General features: G+C 30.0%; 1 protein-coding gene and 1 pseudogene across 1 annotated transcript; one reads left to right on the top strand and one right to left on the bottom strand.

Moving 5' to 3' along the window:
* LOC112595762 lies at window positions 1–25543 on the bottom strand. The gene is made up of 5 exons (XM_025341070.1): window positions 25392–25543; window positions 8058–9026; window positions 3951–7027; window positions 1825–2263; window positions 1–1727 (listed from the first exon to the last, which is right to left on the bottom strand). The coding sequence occupies exons 1-5, from the start codon at window positions 25473–25475 to the stop codon at window positions 357–359; spliced, it is 5940 nt and encodes a 1979-aa protein (XP_025196855.1). The 5' UTR covers window positions 25476–25543; the 3' UTR covers window positions 1–356.
* LOC112595763 lies at window positions 15612–16380 on the top strand (annotated as a pseudogene).
* Window positions 25544–27395: the final 1852 nt, after the last annotated feature.

The raw sequence follows: 27395 nt of genomic DNA, 5'->3' as shown, positions 1-27395 counted from the left end.
AATGCCCGTAAGTATCTAGCCTCTGTTATAATACTTTAAAATGTTTAACTTTGATAGTCTTTGAAACTTGAAATAGGTCCATTTATTGTACACAGAGCATGAAAAACTTAATTACAAAATTGTATATGATTTATCGTAAATAAACAAGAAATACTTACAATTTTCTATCGTATTAGTACATGGTGTGCAGTTGGAAATCTGCTTCACTTGTATTATAATGTCGATATAGAATTTGTTACTCCAATGTAGTTCAGCACAATTCTATCTCTGCAGCAGATTTGCCGGAGTACATTTTCATTTGAACATACTATGATGGCGGATAATGCTGTTGTTGTTTGCCCACCGTTGATATTATCTTAGTAGACCATTTTAGCGACAGACGTTGAGTAGGCACATGCTCTATCCAAAAATTCGTCCATGGCTTTGTATCTGAGACGCATATCTTGAGCAGCTTGGTCCAATTGTGCCATTATTATATGATCCAGGGTCAATGGCGGTAGCAAATGGTTGGTAGATTTATCTTCATGATTGAAAGCGGCTGTTGCGGTCGCCACGTAGGTCGTACCTAACGCATAGGCGGGTATAGCCGATTTATGATCAATGATATCTTTATCGTCATTAATGTCTTGAAGGAAAAGCGTCGGGGGCCAAAATAGGCGGACATGAAGCTCAGTACAGAACACTATATTCAGTGGTGCGGGGCCTTGACCATAACCACTCGCATCCTCGATCCAGCGATCATATAGGTCTTCTTCTTGATGTTTTTTAAGGTGGATGTATTTCTCATTTTTTGTTGTAGTTTTTTGTTGATTTTCTGCTTTAGCTGCAACGTGTGGGCCCCCGGACAAGGTATTAACTGCATCGTTTCTCATCAATGAAAGATAACTGCTATTATTACAGCAGATAACTGTAGCATCATCATCTTCATCGTCATCGCCGCAGTCATCATTATCACCACCACTTGTGCCATACTCCTCCACATTGTCTTCATATTGTCGTTCGTATGCAAATTCGTCGTTTCTATTGTAATTGAATTCTTCGCGGTAGGAAGAATTTTTTTCTTTATAGAGGTTTACATCTTTATAATCGGAGGGTACATAATTAAACCTCACATCATTGTCGTCATAATCACCAAAGCCATCTCCACTATACTGACGTAATAGTGCACGAAAGTTACTACGAAACCGGTCTAGTTGTAACATTGGTGATTTCATTGATGGTAATATAGAATCATCATCGCTGTTATTTTGCTGCACCCAATCAGAGTATTGGATACATAGAATATGAAGTGCACTTAGTCCATAATCATACCCTACCGATGATCCTAGTCCACCGCTTATACCACTGTTAAGAGATAACCATGGCGAGGGTGACAGCAACAATGGTGAAGTAAAAAACGATGATAATCTAGGGTCTTTTTCCTTCTTATTGCCAATATCGTTTGAGCTGGCGGCACTATTGTTCATACCACCAACATCAGAAGTATTGTCATTATACAAATGTTCGTAAAGCACAGCCAATGCTGTTGCATCAGGTATTGTTGCATTTGGTGGAAGCTGTAGTAGCTCATTTACTTCATTGTCTTCAATGTCGTTAGTGCCCAACACTGTCACTACATTTTTTTCTCTGCGACCCAGAAACTCGGGACGAAGTCGGGATTCAAATGTCACGGCTGTGGCAGTATGCAGACGACGAAGAGTTGCCCATGCATCGTGTAGTGCCTGGATCTAAAATGTAAACACAAAAATAATTATTGAAGACTTATACTATTGCATATATCGAATCAAAATATTAAATACATTATATTAAAATGTTATTAATTACCCTATCAGAGCATAACGCAGACATAAGAGCACGATAACCATAAACATCACCCACTGCTTGTTTTGCATCAGCTGCCGTACGAATCCACTTATCCAGGGCAGCTGCTCTGTGTCTAGTTAATAGATCCAACCAGTGACGCTTTTCAACAGCCCATTCTTCCCTTGGTGGCAATGAATAACCAGAGTCAAAATCTGAATTTGCTGTTAATTTATAACTCTCATCGTCATCATCAGAAGTGGAATCATTATCGGAGACACACCAACTACTGAAACCGGCACATCGGTAATAGAACCGCTGACGTCGATATTCGTATTCATCTTCCAAACTCCACTCAAGATTTACATCTGCTAGATTTTCTTTGTCACTATCGTTGCCAATTAGTAGCAGACATGGCGTCACTATTACCGTCATTGTAACCAGGTACTGTAAACAAGCAAACCTAAAAGACGATGCCACATGCAACATAAAGTTGGCAGGCAGTCGCCATATTGTTTTTCTCAGTTAATACATAATACAAAAAATAATAGTAACTAATATTAAGTACTATACATGGAGTGAAATTCGGTGAACATTTAAAGTATTTAGTGTTATTTTCTTTTCTTTTTTAAAAATACAATAAAGTATTAAAAATTAGTTAATGAGAGATAATTATTTTACGAGTGATTATGGGATGATATCATAAATATTTGAGATTGAAATGGTCAAAAAAAATTAATTTGTCTTCCTAGTAGAATTGTTCACATATAGGTTAAACAACTAACAAAGAACTTGGTATTACTTTTTCAAATCTTAGGTATAAAAATAAAAGTTTTCATGAATTTTTAACAACAAAATAATTTATTAGTTTTAGCATTTTTTTGAATTTTGTCAAAATATTAACTTAAAAATTTAAATACTTTTACGAAAAATACTGTAACCATAAATTTAGAACACCAATGTTTATAAACTATTCAATGTTTTACAATCTACCAATACATATAATTAGTTATTATAAAAAAAACAGCTGTTACTACGGTTCCAATGAATTGCAGAATACTATAAGTTCTAATAATCATTTGTCTATACACGATTTCGTAAATATACATACATGATTTACAAGCAAAGTTTCCATATCAAAAAAGATGTACAAGCAAATATGTTTTTTATATTCTATGCAATAATCAGTTATTTAAAAAACAAAACTTTAAAAAAAAAATTGATTTTAGTTTACGCTTAACATAATGTAATAAATAAATATTATTTGAACTTTTGATTTATTCCTTCATGATTAAAATAGTTTAAGAATTTAAACAGATTTATCAGAAAATTACATGAGTTTTTAAATATTTGTTACAAAAAAATTGTATTTTATGTATGAAAATAGCATTATTAATTTTCAAAAAAACATAAACTATATAGATAGAGAATAAGATAAGATGTTTTAATTACTATTATATTTACATGATTTATATTAAAAACAAAAAAATGGCTACGTTGCTTTAAAATCATGCAAAATCATGTATAAAAATATAAATCTTTACTAAAAATATTCACAATACTCTAAATTTTCGAATTTTATTTTGAAAAAAATTAATTAAATTAATGTGGCTCTAGTCGATCAAAATTACACCCTTTTTAGACCTTTCACTGTAACTGAATAGTGAGATTTTTAGCAAATGGTTTTGAATTTAATAAAATCTTTGACACGTCATCAATGACTTTATTTAAGAACTTTTTAAAATATCAATTTTTGACTTAAATATTTTAATATTACTAGTTAATATTACTATTAACCAAGACGAAAATTCAGATTTCGAAAAATTCCCAAAACATCTATAAGTGATCAGAATTGATTAAAAGATTTTAAAAAAGAATTGGGGCCATCTTACATAAAAAGTTATTGTGGAAGTATTTTATGTTTGGGAAAATTAGATTTTATATTATCTTTATTTTAACATGTAAATACGCTTTTAACCTTTTTACGGGTTGCAAAAATCGTATGTGTACACACTCTTTACTATAAATGTATTTCGCACACGCCAAACATGATTATTTGTCAGTATAACCCTCCTTAAAAACTATGTAGTAAAAACTTAAATACTTTAAAATTATATAATTGTATAATAATACTTTTAAAATTATAATACCTTTCTATTACATCCAGACGAGCTCGACGTCCGGCTGGTCCTGGTTGACTCAAAAGTTGAAGCGGACATGTACTCAAAAGTGGATCAGCTTGTTCACCCTCAGTGAAATTGTGTCGATATGGTAGTATAGTGGCCTGACCATCAGCACGACACAAGGCGGCTGCTAGTTTTCCCGTGCCTACTGTTGTTCTACCAGTGTCGTCAGGATCACCAATTATTGCCAGGTGAACGGCACGCAACGCGTCGGCAACTGCGGTATTACCTCCATTCAAATCATTAATTAGCTTTTGTTGTCTTTTATCACTAATTTGATCTATATTTTCATAACTAAGGTCAGTATTGTGAGAAATTACATTTTCATAATCAACAGATACTTCGATGTTGTTATCAACAAGACTAATACAATTATCATTACTTTGTTGCTTGCTGACTTGGTGTTTTTTTCCGTGATAGATATTCTTAAGAAAGTTGATGTTATGATGTTTGGTGTCACCTTTATCGACCGAATTGTTGTGGTCTTCGATGTGAGGATCGATGTTTACATAATCACAATCCAGCTTGCACCCAATACTGCCGACACCAACAGAACAAGTACCTATTTCTTGACCGGATATGCCGGTACTGCACTCAGTGGTCGTAGTGAGAGGGCAATTCATTTCGCTAAATGTCGCATTTGTGTTTAATTGGTCGACTTTAACCACGGAAGTGACCTCACCTTCTTGGTTGATGATGCTGAAGCCGGGTAACAACCGATTCACTTGTGGATAATTTATATTTTTCCGCACTGACAATTGAATTTCTTTCGATGGTGACACATGTCTTTTGTGGCACTTCTCCGCCGTCGAAAAGTGGTCCCCCGACGCGATCACAAATTTATTGCTTTGGCGTCGTTGCCACCGTTGTCGCCGAATACGAGACAAAATTGCGACCAGAGGTATTCCGCCTTTATTATACACTTCTACAACATCGGAGTTATTATTTTGGTTTGAAATTCTTTGTAAGCCTACCCATTGCCTAATCATGTTTTTAGATAGATCATTATTTGATGATCGAATGGAGCAGCAAGTAGTATGTGTTTGAGGCAAAGCAATTGGGCCTAAAGTAGCTGCCCGGTCTGTGCTCATTGATGGTTTAAATTTAATTCTTTTGGCAATATTATCGACCTTCTGGTCTTCAGTTGGCGCCTGATGTATTTGCCGCGAACCTCGTTGTCGGGGATCACGGTTCGATGTCCCCGTAATTTGAGTAAGTTGTCGATGTTGATGATCTGGATGTGGTCGTTCCAGCATATTAACTAACCCTTGACGCATTGAGTTAGTCCAACGAGTGCGGCATTTCTGAAAATTTTTATTTTCAGATATTTCCGATGGTGAGTTTTCTGTGTTCAAAACTGGATGTGGAGTTGTCTGCTCATCACTTGATAATGTTTGATTTATATTTGCACATTTCTCTATACTATTCGTCTGATTTTCAACCTCTTGATCTATATATTGTCTCTGTTTACTTTTATTTCGTTCAATATTTTCATTCTTTAACGTAGATGTTGAAACAGAAGAAGATTCAGATGACGACGATTGTTGTTGCTCATCATCATCATCATCATTTCCCGAAGAACTCTGTATAGTAGAGTTAGATCTAGCAGTTTGGGGTCTTCCTGATTGATTTCGATAGCTTGCTGACCTACCTCGGAAGCTATGGGACCTAGGATAATGGCTATCTGGAATACTCATATTCGGAGATCTCCTTAGTTGGTTCAAATGCGAAGGTCTCGCAGTTTTATTTAACATATTGCGATATCCATTGCGTACTCGTACGCGTATAAATGATGACGTCACAACATTCTGAAATGGTAGCGAAAACAAATCAACAGCATGCTCATTAAACATTTCTCTATTTGATGATGATGTTCCAGGGGCATCTATATCAACGGCTAATGCTGAAGCATCTTCATTCGTGCCCATCGCAGTTACACTAAAAACTCTGAATGGCGACTCAGTAAATTCATCGTTTATAGAATTATTCCTTGATGATGTACTCTGTAAAGATCTTGATGAGTCCTTGGAAGATGATGATGGTGAAGATAATAAATCAGAGATCGTCAAATTTGGGGTATTTGTTGATGTCATACCTGAATATGATGGAGTATGTCGTAATTGGTCCGATATTAATTTTGATCCAGAAGATGAAGGGTGTTCAGATACCGACGAGGATCCGGAGGTCGATGGAAGTGGAAAAGATGATTTTGGTTGGCGTGGTAGAGTTTGAACTGATGTTGATGCGTCTCCAGGTTTAAAACGACTTGGGAAAGTTTTTTTGAGGTCCTGTGGTGATCTTGATTGACGTGGTAGAGTTGATATCGATGTATTTGATAGTCGTGGATCAATCCTTGGAGGGTAATAAGAAAATGGTTGTGATTGAGATTGCTTTACTGATCTTGCTGATGGAGAATTCTCTAATGATGTAATCGACGTAACCTTTGTGGAAGTTACAGTAGCTGAAGGAGTATTTCGAACTGATGGCCTATAAGAAGATTGTACGCGCATCCATTTTGAAGTATAAGGCGGTGGCGATGGTGAATGACGTAAATGATTCATATTTTGAGATGACGTTGATGCTTCTGTAGACCCACTGGGAGAAGTAGATAATAACCGTAATCTTTCAGTGTTGGCAGAAGTCGCAGTTAAAGCATTGCAACGTTGTCGCACTAATCGAGAATTTTCTATCATATCCGGGAGAATATTTGGAGTTGCAACTTCAACCATCATGTTGTCTGTCATCAGAGGACGACGCCGGTTGCATGGATACCGAATCCGTACTTCAGTTTGTTGTGTCCGAGCAAACGTCATAATTCCATCGTTTCCACCACCATAAAACAACATAGCATTGTCATCAGCACCACCAACATAGTACCTAATCAGATCAGGTACACTATCAAATCCTGGTTGATATCTCTGTTGTTCATTATGCCCAACGTTGCTGTTTACCACTGCTGTAGAAATACCGGAAGTCAATGAGGGTAAGGTTTCTCCAAAACTGAACTGCGATCGCTCGTATACTGTTCCGGGTTGCAGGATTATCTATAATTTTAAGTTGAACAACAAAAATATTCATAAAACAGTAAAATATGTATATTAATACTTATTACGCTTAAAATATTTTACTCGGTATATTATATTATAATTTATTTATATGGTCGCTCGAAGAGTAAAATTAGATAATCAAAAATGTATGCTAATAAAGAAAGTTAGTAACATTAAAATTGATTTGTTTAAGTTAATTTTGTAGACATCAAGCAAAATTTTTAACGTTAAACTTTTACAATAAATTCTTTTTCTTACTATTTTCTCAAGAAAACGCTACACAAACATTTTTTGTCACTGTCTTACAAGTGTGTAACATGGACAATTAACATTCAGCAAATTAGGTTTAGCTTCGTTAGTTTAAAAATTAAAGTAAATCGACCTATAATAAAACTTAATGGTAAGAACATTTTCTGTGTCTGTTTGTGGGTTTTTAGGATAATTCAATTTTTTTAATAAGTAATGAGCATTTTTAATTTTATATATTTTACATACGCAAAACTCGCTAAAAAATTGAACTATCGTAAAATACCCACATACAAACACAGATAATCTTCTTACCATCAAGTTTTATTATAGGTTGGTTAATTCACTCTAATTTTTAAACTAACGAAGCTAAACTTTATTTTTATTAACTATAATTTTTTATTAGGAACACCACAATATTGGTGAATTTGTGTAAATACGAAACATATTGAGTCCAAATGTATAAAATAATGCAAAAATGCAATACCAAGATTACATATCCTATTATGATTGTTCTCATCATATTACTTGAATTAAAAGAAGCAAACATTTTTTTATTTAACTTTAATCAAATATTGTACCAACTTGATAAACGTTATTAAATAGAAAAAATTCAAGAAAACCAATTACTGTTAAATATTCTTTATAAAAAAATATAGATGAAATAAATCTCTTGGATCGTTTTAAAATATGGTAGTTTTTCAAAACATTCCGCGGTCTTGCGAATTTTGTAAAAGAATCATAACATTATCAGAAATATTAAGTTAAATTCGTTACTCACCTCATTCACGACAAAATGCAATACTGGATGTACGTTTTGTCTTCGATGTCGTCGTTGTTGTTGTCGGAAAACCTTACGCCGTTGTTCATCGGTTTTGTATCTGTCTCCGATTTCAAGGTCTTCATATTTGTCAACTCGCAGACATGACATAACGTATCTGCCTGGTGGCCGAACATTTAGACTGTCTCGAACTAAGAAACAGTAGTAATGCCGCCGAGGTCGCTTGGATCTTTTCGTTTGTAACTCACCGTGCAGGCGACGACGCTGTTTCAACTGCAGTGCCGCAGCAATTTCAGTAGACGTAGCCACCGACGGATCGAGTACCACACCATTTTCGTCTACAAGTTTGTTCGAGAAGTCGTCAAACGCGATATCCACATCACTGCTCTCACTACTGATGTCTTCCGTACCATCCGTATCACTGGAATCTTCTTTGACATTCTGTTGTAAAGATGAAGACCCTGTAGAGGCAGTAACAGTAGCATTGTTCGGAGACGTATTTGTATCATTATTATTAGTATTCTCAGTGATTATAGTAGTAGTAGAAAAACTGTGCTCTTCGGCAACGCACTGGCGCAAAAGTCGTTCAGCCTCGGTACGGTCTATCTGTTGACCATGGTACCAGGCATGTGACCGCAAGTCATCCGCTTCTAACGTCGATAACTCCCATTCCAAGAGTTTTTTGTTTTTTTCGGCTTCTGCATCCACGGTGCCTGAGTCAACTATTGCGGCATTCAACAATGAAGATTCAGGTAGTGATTGTGGTGATTGATGTTTCTGTTTGCGCGATGGTGGTGGTGGTGGTGGTGGTGGTTGATTTTGCGGCTTATGCAACGATGGTGATTCGTGTGAAGGTGATGGTCCATATTCCACAGTTGACATACTTGCTAAGTGGTTTACAGAAGGCTGCCTAATTATTGGATCTTGGATGTGTGGCAAGTTGTTGATGTCTTCGTCTTTGTCACTTTTCTGTTTTATTTAAAACAAGGTAAAACAAAACCAATTTTTTAAAGACAAATTCTAATAAAATTTAAATAATTATATTTCTTAATACAAAATTAAGAGTATAAGTGAATAATCAATTTTGTTGTGTAAGTAACCTAACTTTTATCATTAATATGCTTGCACAACCGTCGTAATAAGTAAATTGAATTGTGAGCGAGACTAATTTCTTTTGATAAGTTATGTACTTTATTGAAGATGATAACACTTATGATACAGCTAATTATAATATTTTTGATGATGAACAAACCTTGTCCAATGACTCTAGAGGTAATAAATAATTATACATTTCTATTAAAGGGTCTAAAATTCTAAATAGTAAATACTTGCTAAATATTAAATAGTCAATTAAAATAATAATAAATATTTGAATGTATTTGAATCTATGTAGATAGTTTTGAATAACATTTTTAAACTTTACATTATGGTGTATTTTTTTTATACAACATTTCTTACTATAAAAATCTGATATATTATATAATTAATAATCAACATCAATAATTTACTACACATTAAGCTCTAGCACCAACATCAACTCAAAATTGTATAAATATATCATTAAAAAAATTTTTAATTATTTTGTTAACTTTTAGATTTATTGAACGATGACAACCTTAATCTTAACAATAGCATTACTACAAATAGTACATTGTAACTTTAACCTGATTCTACATCTACTATTCCTAGTTTTTCAACTTCAACAATAAAAATAGGTACACCATAAATATCCAAAAATCCATAGGAGATTTTGTTACTTGGACAACTTGGATAAACAAAAAAAGATTTGAATTAGAGACAGCAAAATGTATTTATAATATTAACACTCTATTTAGACATGTGAAACATTCAAAATTTGTAAAATTATCAATCGACTAAGATCCGATTACACATTACCAAGTAGGCATAAAATTGTAAATAATTTGCTCGGTGAAGTTTTCAATGTAACTATTTCTAAAATAAAATCTCAATTAAGAGTTAAAAGTGTAAATATCAATAAATAAATGGAGCAATAACCATAATGAACCTATTGTACGGTATTTCTGTTTTTTTATTATTGAAAAAGCGGTTTATTTAATTAAGACAATAGACACTAAAGATAAATTTCATAATCAAGAGTACCTATTTATTTTAGCTGTCAGACCACAAACAATTGCCAAAAATAAGTTTGTATAGCTCAAAGTTTTGTCACTGACAATGCTGCTAATGTGGCCAAAATGAGAGAACTTGCTCAGATTGACAAAGTTGGTGTAGTTAAAAATAATGTATGCAATGTTATAATATATGGATGTAGTGCACATCTTTTAAAATTATTAGCTTACAATTTAGAAGTTAATAGTATAAAATCAAACATCAAATAAGTTAGAAGGTATTTTTTAAATAGCCAAATATAAACAAGCAAGTGGTAAAACATTAATCATACCATCTGATATATGCTGGAACATTTTTTTTAATTGTCTACAGTCCTATATAGAAAATTGGCATATTTTAAGTTCAGTGTGTTCAAACAACTGTGCAGCTATTGACACCACTATAATTAGAAAAATAGAAGATGAAAAGAAACACTGAAGACTACTTTAAAAAATTAAAAGTTATATCAATATTATTAGATAAAATAGAAAAAAAATCTTATACTTAAGTTAGACTATTGATAGGTATTTGGAAAGATTTAATTAGACTGTTTTGAAAAAAATTGTAACCCAAGTTAAATTAAAAACTGAAAGACAAATATAATGTGGCTGTTACACCACCACATTTTTTAGCAAATATGTTAAGATTCTAAATATAATGGTTCTCATTTATCTGAAGAAGAATCTGATTCAGCATTGCAATATATTTACAATTATTATGCAAATGTATTGGCTAAAATAATAAATTATCAAGCACTATGAATCCATTTAAATCATACTTATTTCGATCTGACACTGTTAATAATATCAATCCAACGACTAATAATTTTTGAAAAATAATGATGGAGTATTTTCTTTAAAATTAACTTTTAATATCAGATGATCTTAACACATTAATAATGCAGTTATTTACAGATATAAATACTTTAGCAAAAATAGAAAGATTATTTTAATGATTTGATTTTATTCATTCAAAATTGAGAAATTGTTTGAGTATTGAGAAGTGCTCAAAATTGGTGACCATTTTAAAAAATCTCAACATGTAATACAATAATATTATATTAATTCTCAATAATTAAATATACAATTGTATCTTGTGATAACAATTTATAATCAAATCAAATCACCATGTAATATTATGTTTAAGGAGAAATTTTGTTTATTTATTTTAATTTTAGACAGTTAATTTTATGTTAAGTATTTATACTATTAACAAGTATATTATGTTTGTAATTTGTAAGTATTAAAGTTAGTACAGGAAGTTTCAAATTTTATTTCTTTATATAAAAGGAAGTCTTGTTAATTTGTTTTAATTTTAAACATAATAATTATCAATTGGTATCTGATATTAAGTACTTATTGTAACTTAATATAATATAATATCTAAAAAATATAATCAAAATTAACAAAATATTACAAAAAAAATTTAAATAAATTCACTTCTTAATAAGAAACCTTTGATTTAAACATTGTTTAAATTTTAAGGGGTTTTTTATAATTTATTCATTGAATGTTTTAAACATCTAATTAAAACAAAAGATTTTAAACATAACAACCCTGGTTAATATATTAATAAAATGTATTTATGTAAAAAAATAATATTTTTAAGAATATGTATAAATAAAAAATAGTATTCTCAAGATTTAGATTCATCAAGTAAAGTTGTACTAAATTTTATAATAATTTAGCATTTGAATAGAAAACTATAAAACAGAAAAATAACTGTGGTCCAAAACCATAATCAATCTAATAATAATATGCACCAAATAAAATTCTAAAAATATGCAAAATAAAATGATTATTAATATTTTAAACATTAATATCATAAAATAAAAAAAGTTGTATATCTCCTTATTTTAATATATTGACCAATATATATGTATATATTAATAAATACATTTTATTTAATATAGATTCCAGTGAAAATATAGTTGTTTATGACTGTGATCAAAATAAGTTTTATGTGCCTCCAAATTTCAATCAAAATATTTATACTTATAAGTGTTAATATCATTAAGAGACTATACATTTACTTATAATTAAAATTACTTTATACTATAGATCGTGACATTGTAACAAACTATTGTTTAGCAGTAGAAAACAATGAAGTACCTTTTCACTTAATTCTGTTCAGGTATTTTGAAAAATGATGATATTGGTAATTACTATGACTGTTATTATATTCATAATATTATTTTTCTACTATTTTCAACAAGATAATTATTATGTCTACAATATGATTAATAAAAGTTAATCAATCTAAACAACTGTTAAGTTATCATCTACTATATTATTTTTATCATCATAATAGTACTCTTCTAGTATCTAGAATCTATAATCATCTAAATATTTTTCAAAAATCTTTGATCATTTGTTTCTTTCCTCTAAAATACATTTTTACTAAAACCCTTGAAAAATATAGCTTAGGGATTTATAGCTTTGTTATGTGAATCATTTATTAAGTATAGAGTAATGCTACATAATATTACAACATATTTTTTGTTATTAATATTTTTTCTATTTTTTGAGATTGTTTAAAAATAATCAATAGTCCTGTTGGAAAATGAAAATACCATAGCAATTAACAATGACTATTGATGATTTATGTAATAACATTTAAAAGTTCAAGTTCAATGTTAATTATTTATTCAAAGCCATAATAATGATATGCTGGAGAAAAATGTGGATATAATATGATATTGTCATATTTGTAATTATAATTTCTATGGATGTTTCATTTAAGCATCAAGTTTTTTAACTAAAAAAATTTGACTTATAATAATTAAAATTTATAAATTATACACATTTAATTTATAAATTAATTTTATAAACATTTAAAAAAAAAACTTTATTTGATTATTTACAGTAGAATATACCTCATTTTATTAATTTTCACACTTAGTCATTTCAAATTCACCAAAATGATTGAAATCTCATCGGCCTATTAATTTTAAGTTAATAAAAATACATTAATATACATTTTAAAACTATCTATTATATTGTATTTTCTCTTCTTAAAAATTATTAATAGGTTTTGAAATTGAATGATTGGACATTATTTATATTATTGTTGTTAATATTTCAACTGCTCTAATAAAATAGATAATAGTATCTCATTTTTTTCTAACTTTTCAGTATGAAAAAAAATAAACACTCAAATTTATATTATTTTATTTTTAACATAAATTTTCAAAAATTTGGTCACTGGTAGAGTATTAAAGATTTTAATCTCTTTGAATGACTAAATAGACGACCTATTTTATAAGTGATATAGCAAAAAACTCACTATTAAATGGCAGTAATAACTCGGAATTGAAAAAAAAACTGTGACACTACATTTTTGTTGGAACAGTCAATTTATATATTTATTATTATTATTACTCCCACTTTGTCATATGCATAATTTATAGATTTAAATTTTTAATAAATGGAATAATGATTATTAAAAACTTATCCATTAATTCCAAGTTAATTTAATCCTGAAGATAAAAACAATAAAATTATGAAATTGGATACTAATAGCTTAAAAAAAATCTTATTGAATTTACAAACATAGTAGTAAAGATAAACAATTTTAGTGATAGCGAGTTATTTACCAACTATTTTATGATAATATACTGTGTGTATACTATATATAAATATATATTTTAACTATGATAAATAATATTTTATAAACTTGAACTTAAATAATATAATGATTTAATTATAATTCAAAATGACATATACGAGTTTATTTTTATTATTGATGTACTTCATTTGTACATTTTTTTCAAGAGCTCAATTAATATGCAAAAGCATTATTCACAAACTTTAAATATGATATCAAAAATGTATTATATGTATCGGGATTTTTAAAAAATTTAAACAATATATTAGAACAAAGTATAATTAGAAACGCACATTTGATTTCAATAAATGTATTAAATTATGAAAACATTTCTATATCTAACCAGAAAACTCAACACAATTTTGAAATGTTACTTGAATCTCTCATCAAGATAAAGTTATAAGTATCAACATTTAAGTATGAATTTAACCAACTACTTAAATTTCCGCATTATATATTAATTACTTATCTTTCAGGTTTCAGAATTAACTCTTTCAATTAGAAAAACAATCTCAGAAAGAGTGAGGCGTATGATGCAAAAATTATTTCACGATGACTAGTTATGTGACTATTATTATATTGGTTTTTGAAGGCAAAACAAATTTTCATCTTTACATTTTTGGTGAGAGTTAATTACATTTTTACTATTTTATGTTATTATAAGCTGTATGATACTGTTTAAAATTTGAAAATATTCCTGACATGGTAATACTATAAGCGAGTGGATGGCTCAAGCCACTAATTATATTACTAAGAAAAACTGTAATAAACTAATAAATAATAATAAAGTGTACTGTTTTAAATTTTTAATAATAAAAAAAGAAAAATGTTTAAATAAATTAGTAAAAGGTTTTTATGATTGTTATATTCTTTCAAAAATTATTGGTTAGGATTTTAAATTTATTGTATGATAGAATAATAATTATAGACGATGGATATAGAAATTTAAAAAAATGTTGGTCAGTAAAAAAAGTAATCCTACAACACAAATTTTAATTTTATAATATTCAAATACTTCATAATTAGAAAATATTTGATTTTTTCGATTGGCTTAAAAATAAAAAAGTAGTTTTTTGAAAACACAAATTAAATTAAAGTAACCTGGATTCCACGCTAGACCCACAGTCATTGAAGTTAAATTAATGAGTATATTATTATATATTCAGTGTACCCTGGACCAGTATAGTATGTAAGGCATAATATATACAAAAAACAGTATATTATGATAGTAATCTAATATTGCTGTGTTGAGCATTCAATTAACATATATCACATAATTATTATAGTATACTTATGCAATTTTCCATACAACAAAGTACATCCATCAAAGGTTGTAGATATAACACATGTACATTTTAGGTGATGTGCTGATCTCCGTGTGTAGTCTAAATTAAAATGTATACTAATAATTATTTCTTTAAATTAATGAACGTATTTGGGAGAAACACATATTTTTACAATATATTTCATTAACTATTTGAGTCACATTTAGAATAAATATTTTTTTCAATGTTATTAAATTGTTATTGTAATAATAATTGAGTACACATATTTCTTTATATAATAAAAAATATATATTATACTAGAAATATGTGGTACTGCATATTGTTACAATCATAGACATATATAAACAACTAGATAGCCGACTATCCCCAAGCGCTGTACAGAATTTTGAAGTTTGTCTGCCATTTGCCTAAACAGCAATGTTTACATTTTTATGTGATAACAAGACATTGATAACTGAATAAACCGTTGCGGCTTACACTGCTTATAGTCTTTTAAGTTTTAACTCTTCAAGTTTCGACTTATTTTATAATAATGGTTTATTCGTGTTGTGTACACGGTTGTTATAATCGTCAAGGAAAAACTGTCAATTCCCGAAAAATCCACTTTTTTTCGTAAGTACCTAACTGTCAAAATATAAATAACATTAATCATCAATTAAAAATCTTATTCATGTATATCTCGCATGTAGCCATTTTAACAAATAAATAATTAATATTTTTATTTAGATTTCCTTTAAAAGACCCAGAAAGATTGTTGTATAAAAATGGTTGTATTTGGACGTGAAGGCTTTACCGCAACTAAGTTTAGTAAAATATGCAGTGATCATTTTGTATAAGATGATTTCAAATCAAATGTTCGTGGTAGTTATCGTTTAGATTTGAGAGAAAATGTTGTACCATCAGTATTTATTTGTACTACAGAATTGTTGGCAAAACGGCAAAATTATTAAATGGTACAAACTCTGATACTCTTGAAATCAATGAAATAGAACCAGTTAATTTAGCTTCATTAAGATCTCTAAGCCCAGATAATATTAAAGAAATTGATACACTAATTACCAGTTCTATGTCTAGTATTCAACTTCATAGGACTCCTTCAAAAAGTAAAGTACTACTATTTCTCCATTTCCAAAAAGAAAATTACCAGATACACCCAGAAAAAAAGCTTTGTATAAAAAAATTCAGTTATTACAACAAACAGTTCGTCATAAAAATATTGTAATTAAGAACCTTACAGATTTAATAGAAAATATGAAAAAAATGGATTTATCAATTCTAGCATTAAAGGTAATTTTTTATAGTTTGATTTTATTAAAAAAAAATAGTTATTGATCTTTATGGATGTATATTGTTTAGGTATCTTGTCTAATAAATTTGATGGACTATCTGAACAACTGTTTCAAAACCAATTGATTAATCAAGAAAAGCAACCTACTGGTATGAGATATAGTAAAAAAATTAAGGAATTTGCTTTGACTGTTAATTACTATTCACCTAAAGCAGGGGTCGGCAACCCGCGGCCCGCGGGCCGCATGCGGCCCGCAGAGCAATTTTTGATGGCCCGCACAAAGGTGGTTAATTTTTATGTTTTACTTTTGTTCAATAACATTTTTCATATAATTTTCAATATTATATAATTCTTTTTCCTTTATAAATAAAATCTAATCTAACCGTTTCATAATAGCAATACAATTATAAGTATTATATCATAATATGTCATTTTTTTTTTTTAATGTGGCCCTTGATGAACAATTGAAAAAAAAAATGGCCCGTGTGGTTAAAAAGGTTGCCGACCCCTGACCTAAAGTACTTACTTATTACAGTTATCTAAACGCTTAACAGCTTTTTTATTGAATGGAACCTTGATCATTTTAACATAGCTATACTTAATTGCATCCTATTTTTTTTTTTTTTTTTTTTTTATTGCTTTATGTCATAATATAGTTAATAGTACACTTATATAAATATTAAGTTTTAATGGGGCATTGTTAGAAAATCAAAAATAATTTTTTGATTGCTTTTAATAATGTTGTTAAGTTGCTTATCCTATTAACTAGGTTATTTGAGTTGCTGTGTTATAATAATTACAAAGTTAGGAATAAATTTACAAATGTATTTATCTATATTATTACATTAATTATTATTTATTTTAATACTTTTTTGCTTATATTTCACGAGTAAAACTATAGCATTATTATTAATCATAATTAACTTTGTAGATCAATTTTAAAATTGCCTAGTCCAAAGTCAGTTTGAAATTAGACTTCCACTGTAAACGGTGAACCTGGATTTTTTGATGAAGTTTTTAAAGCGTTAAGTACTTTAAATCCTGACGATAAACAATGTTGCCTAATGTTTGATGCCATGTTAATCAAAAAACAAGGACTTTGGGATGAAAAAATTGGAAAATTTATTGGGAATTGCGATATGGGAAATGCTTTAGGAATTGAAGGATCCAACACTGCAGCAACTGAAGCTTTAGTTTTCATGCTAGTAAGTCTGAATGGAAAATGGAAATTACCAGTTGGCTATGTCTTGCAAAATAAAATAACAGCTGCGGTACAAGCTGAGTTAGTAAAAACTGTTTTAAATCATTCACATAAATCAGGATTGAAAGTTTTGGGAGTCACATGTGATGATACATATGCCAACTTGTCCACTATGAAGATCCTTGGTTGTAAAATTGGTGATAACTATGATGAAATACAGTACTGGTTTAATCATCCAATCAACAATACTAGAGTATATTATATTCCAGACGCATGCCATATGCTAAATCTAGCTAGAAATACTTTAGGGAATAATCACGTCTTGGAGTCAAACAATGGTTTCATTAAATGGAAATATATAACAAATATTTATGATGAACAAAACAAACTTTAAAATTTGCCAACAAAATAAGTATGACTCATGTCCATTGGACAAACAATAAAATGAAGGTGAAATATGCTGCTCAAACATTAAGTCCATCAACTACTGATACCCTGGAATATTTGAGTAGTATTAAGTATCCTAAATTTAATTTAATAATGTAACTGCAACAGCAGAATTTTGTAGAGTCATAGATAGAATTTTTGACTTTTTAAATTCTAAAAGCAAATTCTCTAAAGGATTCAAATCACCCATTTTTAAATCTAATATAAGTACCTTAGAAAATATAATTACTCCTTTGATAAAATATCTTTATACTCTGAAATTTAAAGGTTCTTTTTTATATACTTCAGCTAAAAAAACTTTTATAATTGGTTTTGCAATTGCAGTCAAATCGATGTTAAGTATTGCCAGAGAGCTATTTGTTGTATCTCCTTATTTTAACTATGTTTTAAGTTATTAATTTTCCCAGGAACATTTAGAATTACTGTTTGGTCGTATTCGTCAAAGATTTGATGCCAACAACAATCCCAACGTAACTCAATTCAAAACTACCATGAAACAAATTCTATTGAAAAATTCCATAAAATGTAGGACTAATGGAAATTGTAATACATTTGATGATGATCCTGCAGAGTCATTATTTAAATTTAAATGGGCAAAGAAAAAAAACCAAGAAGAATTTCCCACTGAAAGCTTAAATCACAATGACGATTATATTATGCAAAACAAGTTATATCTTTTAAACAATTTACAGTCAAGTAGTATTTTTTATGAGGCAAAAAGGAGTATACTTTATTATTTAGCTGGATATATTGTTCGCAAGATGAACTTAAATTGTGTATCATGTAAAGAATCTCTTTTATTGCAAAAGTGTGACCATGACTATATCTCTAACCAATATTCTAGTCTTGTAAACTTTAAAAATAGAGATGGTCTAATATCATGTTCAGATAGTGTTTTCAAAATTGTTTCTGAATGTGAAATGTTATTTTATTTTATACTGAAAATTAAAAAAAAAATATTTGTACAAAATTTAAATTTAACTATTATTAATCAATGTACTCGAAAGTTTAGTTTAGACTATAACATATTCCCTTTATTAAATTGTGAAAATGTTTCTATGCTTAAACGGCCACATAAATTATTATTAATAACCATCATTGCTAAAAAATTCCTTAAAATATGTTTAAATTCTTTTTTCAAAAAATTACACAGAATCAATAAATGAAGTAAGCAAATGCCATATCCTAACAAAAACAATTTTATTCAGCTATCAATAATTTTAACTTTTATTATAACTATATACACTATTTTGTTTTATTTATAATGTGGTTGTTTAAGTATATTATTAATAATGTATTGTAATGTAATGTATTATAATTTATAACATGTAAACAGTATTTAAATAAAAAACATGTTTTTGTTTGGTACTTTCATATTTATTGTTAATTGAAATTAGTCTTTGTTAAATTTTATAATATAAATTGCCTTTACAATTTTTCCTTATAAAGTCTTTGTTATTTTTATTCTATAACATTAGGTGGAAAATTTGTAAATAATAACTGAACAAATAACATCTAAGCGGTGCTTTATGAGACTTCCTAGTTTTGAGAAATATCATAAAGTTGTTATTCAAGACTACCAATATTTTCCATTTTACTATTATTAGGAACTGAAGAGAGAACTAATGAGTATAAAAATATTTAAAACACTGTAATGTACACGAAAAACAAATTATATAATAATTAATTATAAGTGGGGCATGGAAAGTTGTGTTTTTAAATAAATTACAATTTTGAATTTTCTGAGTTGTAATCGCATGTTTGTTGTTATCAAATACTGTTATCATATAAAAATGTAAACATTGCCGTTTTGGCATATGGCGATTTTACCTTCAAAGATAAGCCAAAGTCGGCTTTCTAGTTGTTTATTATATATGTCTATGGTTACAATACTATATTATAATTGATAATAATGATAACACTAAAGAAGATATCAGCGAACTGCTTATTTTCTCTCTCTGACCCACACGTAACATAGACAAATTGCCTTTATGCAGAATAATATATGTTTTTGAGTACCTAATCATAGAGTAAAAGCACATATTACAAAAATTATAAAAGATAATTTTTTTAAGGATTTAATTTATTGGTTTTAAATTTTATTATTGTTTGACTTAGTATTCAACTTTCAAAATAAAAAAAAAATATATAAATTTATAAATGAAGTTTAAAATTGTTTTGAGACAATATTTAGACAAATCGATATATCATACCCTCAAAAATATTATTCTCTATCAAATTTTTACTAATGTTATTCTAACATTACTCAAAATTATAAAAAAAATGATACTGCATAAATGCGTTTTGTCTATATTACGCGAGGGGAAGAGAGAGAGAACAAATAGTGCGCTGAAATTCTCTTAAATCACAACTGAAACACAATTTTTAAATATTTTATCGTTCATAGCAAATATTAAAAACATATCTATGTAATATTGTAATATTGTACTATTGTATGGATATTCTTATATATTAGTTTTAAAACAATACATAAGAATTTATCAAGTATAGCAGAAATAAAACAATGTTACAAAATGTTTGAAGTATATTTATCATATTATATCAATGTAAACTTTGCCAGAATCTATCTATTTAATTGAATAAATTATTAATATGAAATACCTATTATTTTTACGTTTCAAAAGTAAATATTATTTAGACTTTAGTTCTTAATTTAAATTTATTTAAATAATATTATTAAATATATAAATATATACATCATCATTTGAACGATTTCTATTCTTACTTCTTGTACTTCATCAATATACTTTTTTTTTAGTATTTTATTAGTTGCTAGCTAAATTATCCGGTTTTGCCAGGGAGGTATTCGGCTATTTTATAGAAAAATGAGGTTGAAAAAATTACTATTTTCTTTATTACCTATATCACTTTTATTTATATAATATTAATATTATTAAGAGGACGTCGCATCCGTATGTGTTTTCACCGTCTTACACACGTACGAAACAGTAAATTTTCATTTACAAGTTTCAATAGTGTGCTTTTAGTTTTGATATTAGAGTGATTCAACATATTATCAAACTAAACTTTTATATCAGAACATTATCTGTGTTCTCTAATTGGTTTTTTATGATATTTTAATTTTTAAGTGAATTATGAGCATTTTCAAATATTTATATATTTCATACTCATAATTCACTTAAAAATTAAAATATCATAAAAAAAACCAATGAGAGAACACAGATAATGTTCTGATCTAAAAGTTTGATAGTAGGTTGAATTACTCTAATATCAAAATAAAAGCATACTAATTACTATTGAAACTTGTGAACGAAAATTTACTATTTCGTATGTGTTAGACGATGACAACACAATATGTGGATGCGAGGTCCATCCAAATCGAAAAATCAATAATTATTTTATTGACATAATAAATAGAAAAAAGTCTAACTAGGATAATGATACAACTAAAATTTATTTGTGACTATCCGTTCGCTAGTTAGGTACTGTGATTTTTAATATTGCATGTAACGTCACAGATTCGTTCACCTGCACGGCGGCGGTCGCATATATAATATACAGCAATATTTATCCGTTTTTGACTTAATGCCTCAACGTAAAATAACTGCTGATGAACTTATTTTTTTTCGAATCAACTAATCAAATAATTTAATAGTACCTCATAAATCATAATATTTCCATTCAAATAATTATATCACATTTTGGTTTAATTAAAAAAAAAAAAAAACACTTAAAGTAAATTATATTATGAATTTAACATATTATATTTACTGTAGTAAACGAGTGTAATATTATTTTGATGATCATGACATCGTGTACCTATACATTTTTTAACGCCTAAACTAGTTGTTTTAATTTTAAAATTATATAAAATTAAAAATAAACTCATAGCAGTACTCTTTAAGAGTTATGACAGTGGTGTATTATAATTTATAATATAATTATTGTTTCATAAATATTAAACCAAAATGTGATAAAATTATAGGAATAGAAACATTAAGAGGCACTCTTTAATACATTTGGTTAGGTTATTCAACAAAAAAAGAAAAATAAGTTCATTGGCATTTAGTTTATGTTAAACCAAAAACGGATAAATATTACTGTGTATTATGTATGGCCGCCGCCGCGGTGAACGTATCTATGTAACACACACAATATTAAAAATCACCGTAACCAGCGAACGGATAGTCATAAACGAATTTTAGTGGTATCATTTTTTTTGTCAAAGTATTTACTATAATTTAAGCCCAAGAAAATTTTATGAGTTGGATGGTCTTTTAAATTATGAAAATAATAACATTATTACAATTCGAAAACCAATTAATTATTAGACCATTGGTACATTTTGTTATCAACGTTTTTCAGAACTATCGATCATTATTGAAACAATTACCGATACTTGTTTTTATACGTATAATTGTTATAATAGTACAAGCAATAATAGATGTGTAATATTCTTTTTATATTGAACGTATGTTGTAATTATAATATCCTCTGAAAAAAATAAAACGTATTCATAGAATAGAGATTAAATAGAAAGGCGACTCCTGTAGAACATTTTGATAGGATCATTGATGCTATCGCTCCGCGTGGCTGTCTTACGAACTAAAATATAAACTATCGATAGTTGGTAGAAATCGATATATTTATGTATCGATCTTATTATTTATCGATTATCGAATGTACTGTTCTTAATTTTATATTTTCCATTTACCATTCACTTTTTTGTGGAAAAAATAATTGGGAAAAATAAAGTAGAGTAAAGAAAGATGATGTAATAAACGCGACACGGATGGCAATCGAAAAAGATAGTGTCAAGCAGTTTAGGGTTTAGTATGGCAGTCGACGGTATCGAGACGGTACTTAATGGTAAAGCAGATCGTTTAAAGAAGTTGTTTTGAATAAACTTGTTGCGAGCGGGCGCATAAAAACAATAAAAACAGAAATGAACGTGACGCTCGTGGGTATCGTGGCCCATAGCGTCGTTAGCACCATTGGCCGGTCGTGAGCAAGAGAAGGGGTGCGCAGTGTTTCCCTATGTATTGGAAATTTTGTTAGGATGGTACGTCGCGGGTCTTACGTTATAATAATTCTGTCCTATAGAGTTACAGCCCCCTGCACGTAGTACTATCACATCACTAAGTTCCCTTTCCCTACTATCGTTGCTAATATGTATTATACACTTTTACCACATCGGATAAGTTTCGATAACTGAAATTCATATTTTTTGTTTATAGAGCACTCTAATTTAAAACAGTAATAAATTAAATTAAGTAGTTTAGTTATATAGTGCCGATGATTTTCAATACTATCTACACGCCCAAAGTTTTTGAAATTGAATTTTAAACCCTTCATAAATATAAATATCAATAATACAATTGAATTGGCAAAATAATTTTAAATTTCGCGAGAATCGTTTTTAGAAAATATACAAAATAAATAATTAGTACAATTAACAAAAAAGAATAATGCTTTAAAAAAAAAACATTAAAAAAAATATTCATTTTAGTACGTAATTGACATGACTTCGCCACATGTAAATAACACGAACGCGCTTAAATTGCCTATCTTGAAATCCTTAAAAACGGCCTGCATCGACTCCGGTCAAAAAATAATTTACTTTTTTTTTCTAACAATTCGTTTATTTTAATAACCTTGAAAATGTTACCCTCGTCACTGTCGTTCGCACCCCACGCCCATTCCCCCAAAAATTTAAACACATGTGTCACAGTAAGCTTTGTCCCGACCGGTTTCACCACAGTTAATTCCATACGGACCCTTTTTTTTTCATGTCTGACACACACACAATAAGCGTATACAATTATATATTATTTATACGGACGTTTGATATCTTTGAGCATACGAACACAAAGAGACGACGGCAACTCAATTGTTGAAGAACAGAACGGTTGAATAGGCACGCACAGCCATTGATTTACCAACAAAAACCTTCGGGTCGTAGATTAAAAATGTTTCACCTGCCTTATTTAACATGGCCCTGTTTCAATGCACATCCCAACATTTATACTCATAGCAACCGAAGCGGCGTTCTATTCTCTCTCACTCTTTCATTCCCTTCTCGCTCACCCTCTCTCTTCTCACCCCCTCCCTCTCTCTTCTCGCTCACTCTCTCTCCTTTTTCACCATCTTTCTTCTAGTTCACTCTCTCTCTCTTCTCGTTCATTCTTCTCTTCTCGTTTATTCTTCTCTTCTCGTTCATTCTCTCTCTTCTTGTTCATTCTCCTCTCTCTCTCCTTTTTCACCCTCTTTCTTCTCGTTCATTCTCTCTCTCTTCTTGTTCATTCTCCTCTCTCTCACCATCTCTCTCTTCTCGCTCACTCTCTCTCTCTTCTCGCTCACTCACTCTCTCTCTCTTCTCGTTCATTCTCTCTACCCGCCACCCTCTCTCTCTTCTCGTTCATTCTCTCTACCCACCACCCTCTCACTCTTCTCGTTCATTCTCTCTACCCACCACCCTCTCTCTCTTCTCGTTCATTCTCTCTACCCACCACCCTCTCTCTCTTCTCGTTCATTCTCTCTACCCGCCACCCTCTCTCTCTTCTCGTTCATTCTCTCTACCCGCCACCCTCTCACACTCTCTCTCTCTCTCTCTCTCTCTCTACTCGCTCACCCTATCTCTCTTCTCACTCAGTTGTTCACACCGACTCACTTTATTTCTTAATTTTCTCCAATTCTATAATACAATATATTTTATTTTTTCTTACGCACCAAAATGTATGTAACAAAACCGTGTATATACAACACAATATAATTATTATATTATCGAAATATTTTTATTAGTAAAATACGACGATGACGGTTCAATGAAAACGCCTATTATCTACTATACCTAACTATATATATATATGGTGCAATACATGATTTTACTTCCGTTGAAATAAAACAAACACCTTGTCTGAATTTATAATATTAACAAATGTCAGAATAATATAATATGGTTTTAATATTATTTGTAATTGTCCGTAATATTTATCTTAACCACAAAATATTTATAGGTTATAATAATATACGTTGTTTTCGATAAATATTGACTTAAGTATTTAACAACACAATACAAAAAACAAGGTTCAATTATTAATAATTACAAAGGTTACTACGATAATATAATAACATCGTAATGTTAAAGATAAAATAACGTCGTATAATGAAAATAACACAATACATGTTAATATTTTAATCGCCCCGAACGAATTTCGTAATGGAAATAGATAACTGTCATTATTATTGACGGAAGCACGTGATAATATTATAATAAAACAGTTTGATTTTGTGTACGGTAAACCCAACCGGTTTGTCCGAATATCGGCAATATAATTTAATAATATCGCGTGATAATGTAATTATTACTAATTAAAATGGCATTTTATGCTCACCGAACTGTTGGAAGGCTGGCTATTATTGTCGTCCTCGTCCTCGTCGTCGGACGAAACTTCGGGCGTCGACATTTGGACGCCCATGTTTGAAGCAATGAAGCTACGCGATGTGCATGATATTTGTTGACAGTGTACGGCGCATGATGACGGGGGCCAATGGTGACCGACCAGCAGCTAATACTAATAAGCAATAGCGGACGGTCGGGCACACGTCCGACACCCGAGCGTACAGAAAAACGAATGCGGCGAGCCCTAGGGGCCGGGACCGGGTCCAGCAAGTGGTAGCGGCGACGCATGCGCACGCCGCTCCGTTCGTGCCGATCGATCGAGCTAATACAGTGCGGGCAACCGTCGGATTCGAAATACGGACGAGATTAACGCCCAGCCAACGGACGCCCAACAATACGTGGCAATGCGGCCGCCCGCTCGACCAACCGCGTTCCCCTCGACACCAACCCGCTCGCCTATGCTCGGACGCGCAAAAGCAACGGTCGCCGCCGCCGGTCGGGTACAAAACGCGCGCACCCAACAGGTAGAGAATTACCGGCGGGGCGACGTGGCGGCGGCTGCGCAGGATGATCCATTATATTGATTATCACATGCGCAGCAGGCATAACTCATACTAATATAATACACTTATTTCTATGGTACCCGCACCGCCCCGCCGTGCCGCACATTCCTCGTAAAGGTCCCGGATAGCATATTGACGTGGTAAATATACTGCCCGTTGAACATTGAACACCGATTTCTTTCTACCACGACATTAATTTTGTGTCGTGTCATACAGAGCGATCGATTTAACGAAAGACACTCGTTATTTCAAAATAATGCTCCGACGTTTTTGAAAATATTCTTTTTTTTTTATAATTTTAGGCCATTGCACAACAACATTTTTGGCGAAAAAAATAATATTTTTTATTTTAACACGCTTGAGAGATTGTGTAAAAATATCAATAGTCTTTTAAAATGATAAGTGTTTCCCGGTAAATGAATCATTCGGTATATATGCGTGTGTGTGTGGTCCTGTCCCTCCCAAACACCCTCCGAAATATTCGGAGAATATTCTAGAACGAACATGGCGCCCCGTCGATAATGTATTTTCGTTGTTTCGATCCGTTTTGAAAAGGTCAACCGTATGGCCCTACCATTAAAATGTTCGTAGAATATTCTAGAACGATCGATACAGCCACACAAATAATTTTTAATACAATCCACGAAACCATAATATACATTTTTATCAATATTATAACATCATACCCATCCACTACCACCAATGCATTTCAAAAATGTTATCGAAAAATATTCTAGAACGAATGCCCGGCCAACAAAACAGAATATAATTTGTTTTAATTTATGACTTATGAGTTTATTATACTGGAACTCGGCATCACCATTGGTCATCTAAATAAATTATTATTAATTATACCCAAACTTATTTGTATATTATAATGGCAATAATAATATGGTACCATACGTTATAATCTAAAAGTAATTATCATTTTATAAAAAAAAAATAAATATAGTACATCGCAATTATAGCTTAAGTGGGAATCATTTTTATTATTATTATTATAATTATTATTTATAATAATTGTAGTCGATTTGGTATAGAAGAATTATTTTTTTTATTTATTTTTTTTGTTAGTTTCAATATTAGAATGAATTGGCGTATTATTAAAATTAGAAGTGATAATATTTGCTATGGAACATTTTATAAACTTTTGGCGATATTTAATTTTAAAGTTAGTTTTTAACATTTTAAAATTATAATTATTTTTATAGTTAATTCGTTTTAAAATGTAAATACCAATTAAAACCTATACCAATAATTTTACTTTTAAATTTAATAAAAATTAAACAACTATAATATGTTAAAGCTAAAAACGAAAATTGAATATATTGAACGTTGATTTACAATATTTTAAGTGTGTGTAACAAAGACAACATATGAGTGTTAGCATCCTCTCATAATATTAACGAGGCTACGCGAAACGACATTATTCC

The sequence above is a fragment of the Melanaphis sacchari genome, unplaced genomic scaffold (genome assembly GCF_002803265.2).
Source record: "Melanaphis sacchari strain LSU unplaced genomic scaffold, SCAv2.0 Contig29_pilon_pilon, whole genome shotgun sequence".
NCBI lineage: Eukaryota > Metazoa > Arthropoda > Insecta > Hemiptera > Aphididae > Melanaphis > Melanaphis sacchari.
Note: the sequence above shows the minus strand (reverse complement) of the source record. Positions and strands in the feature narration are given on the sequence as shown.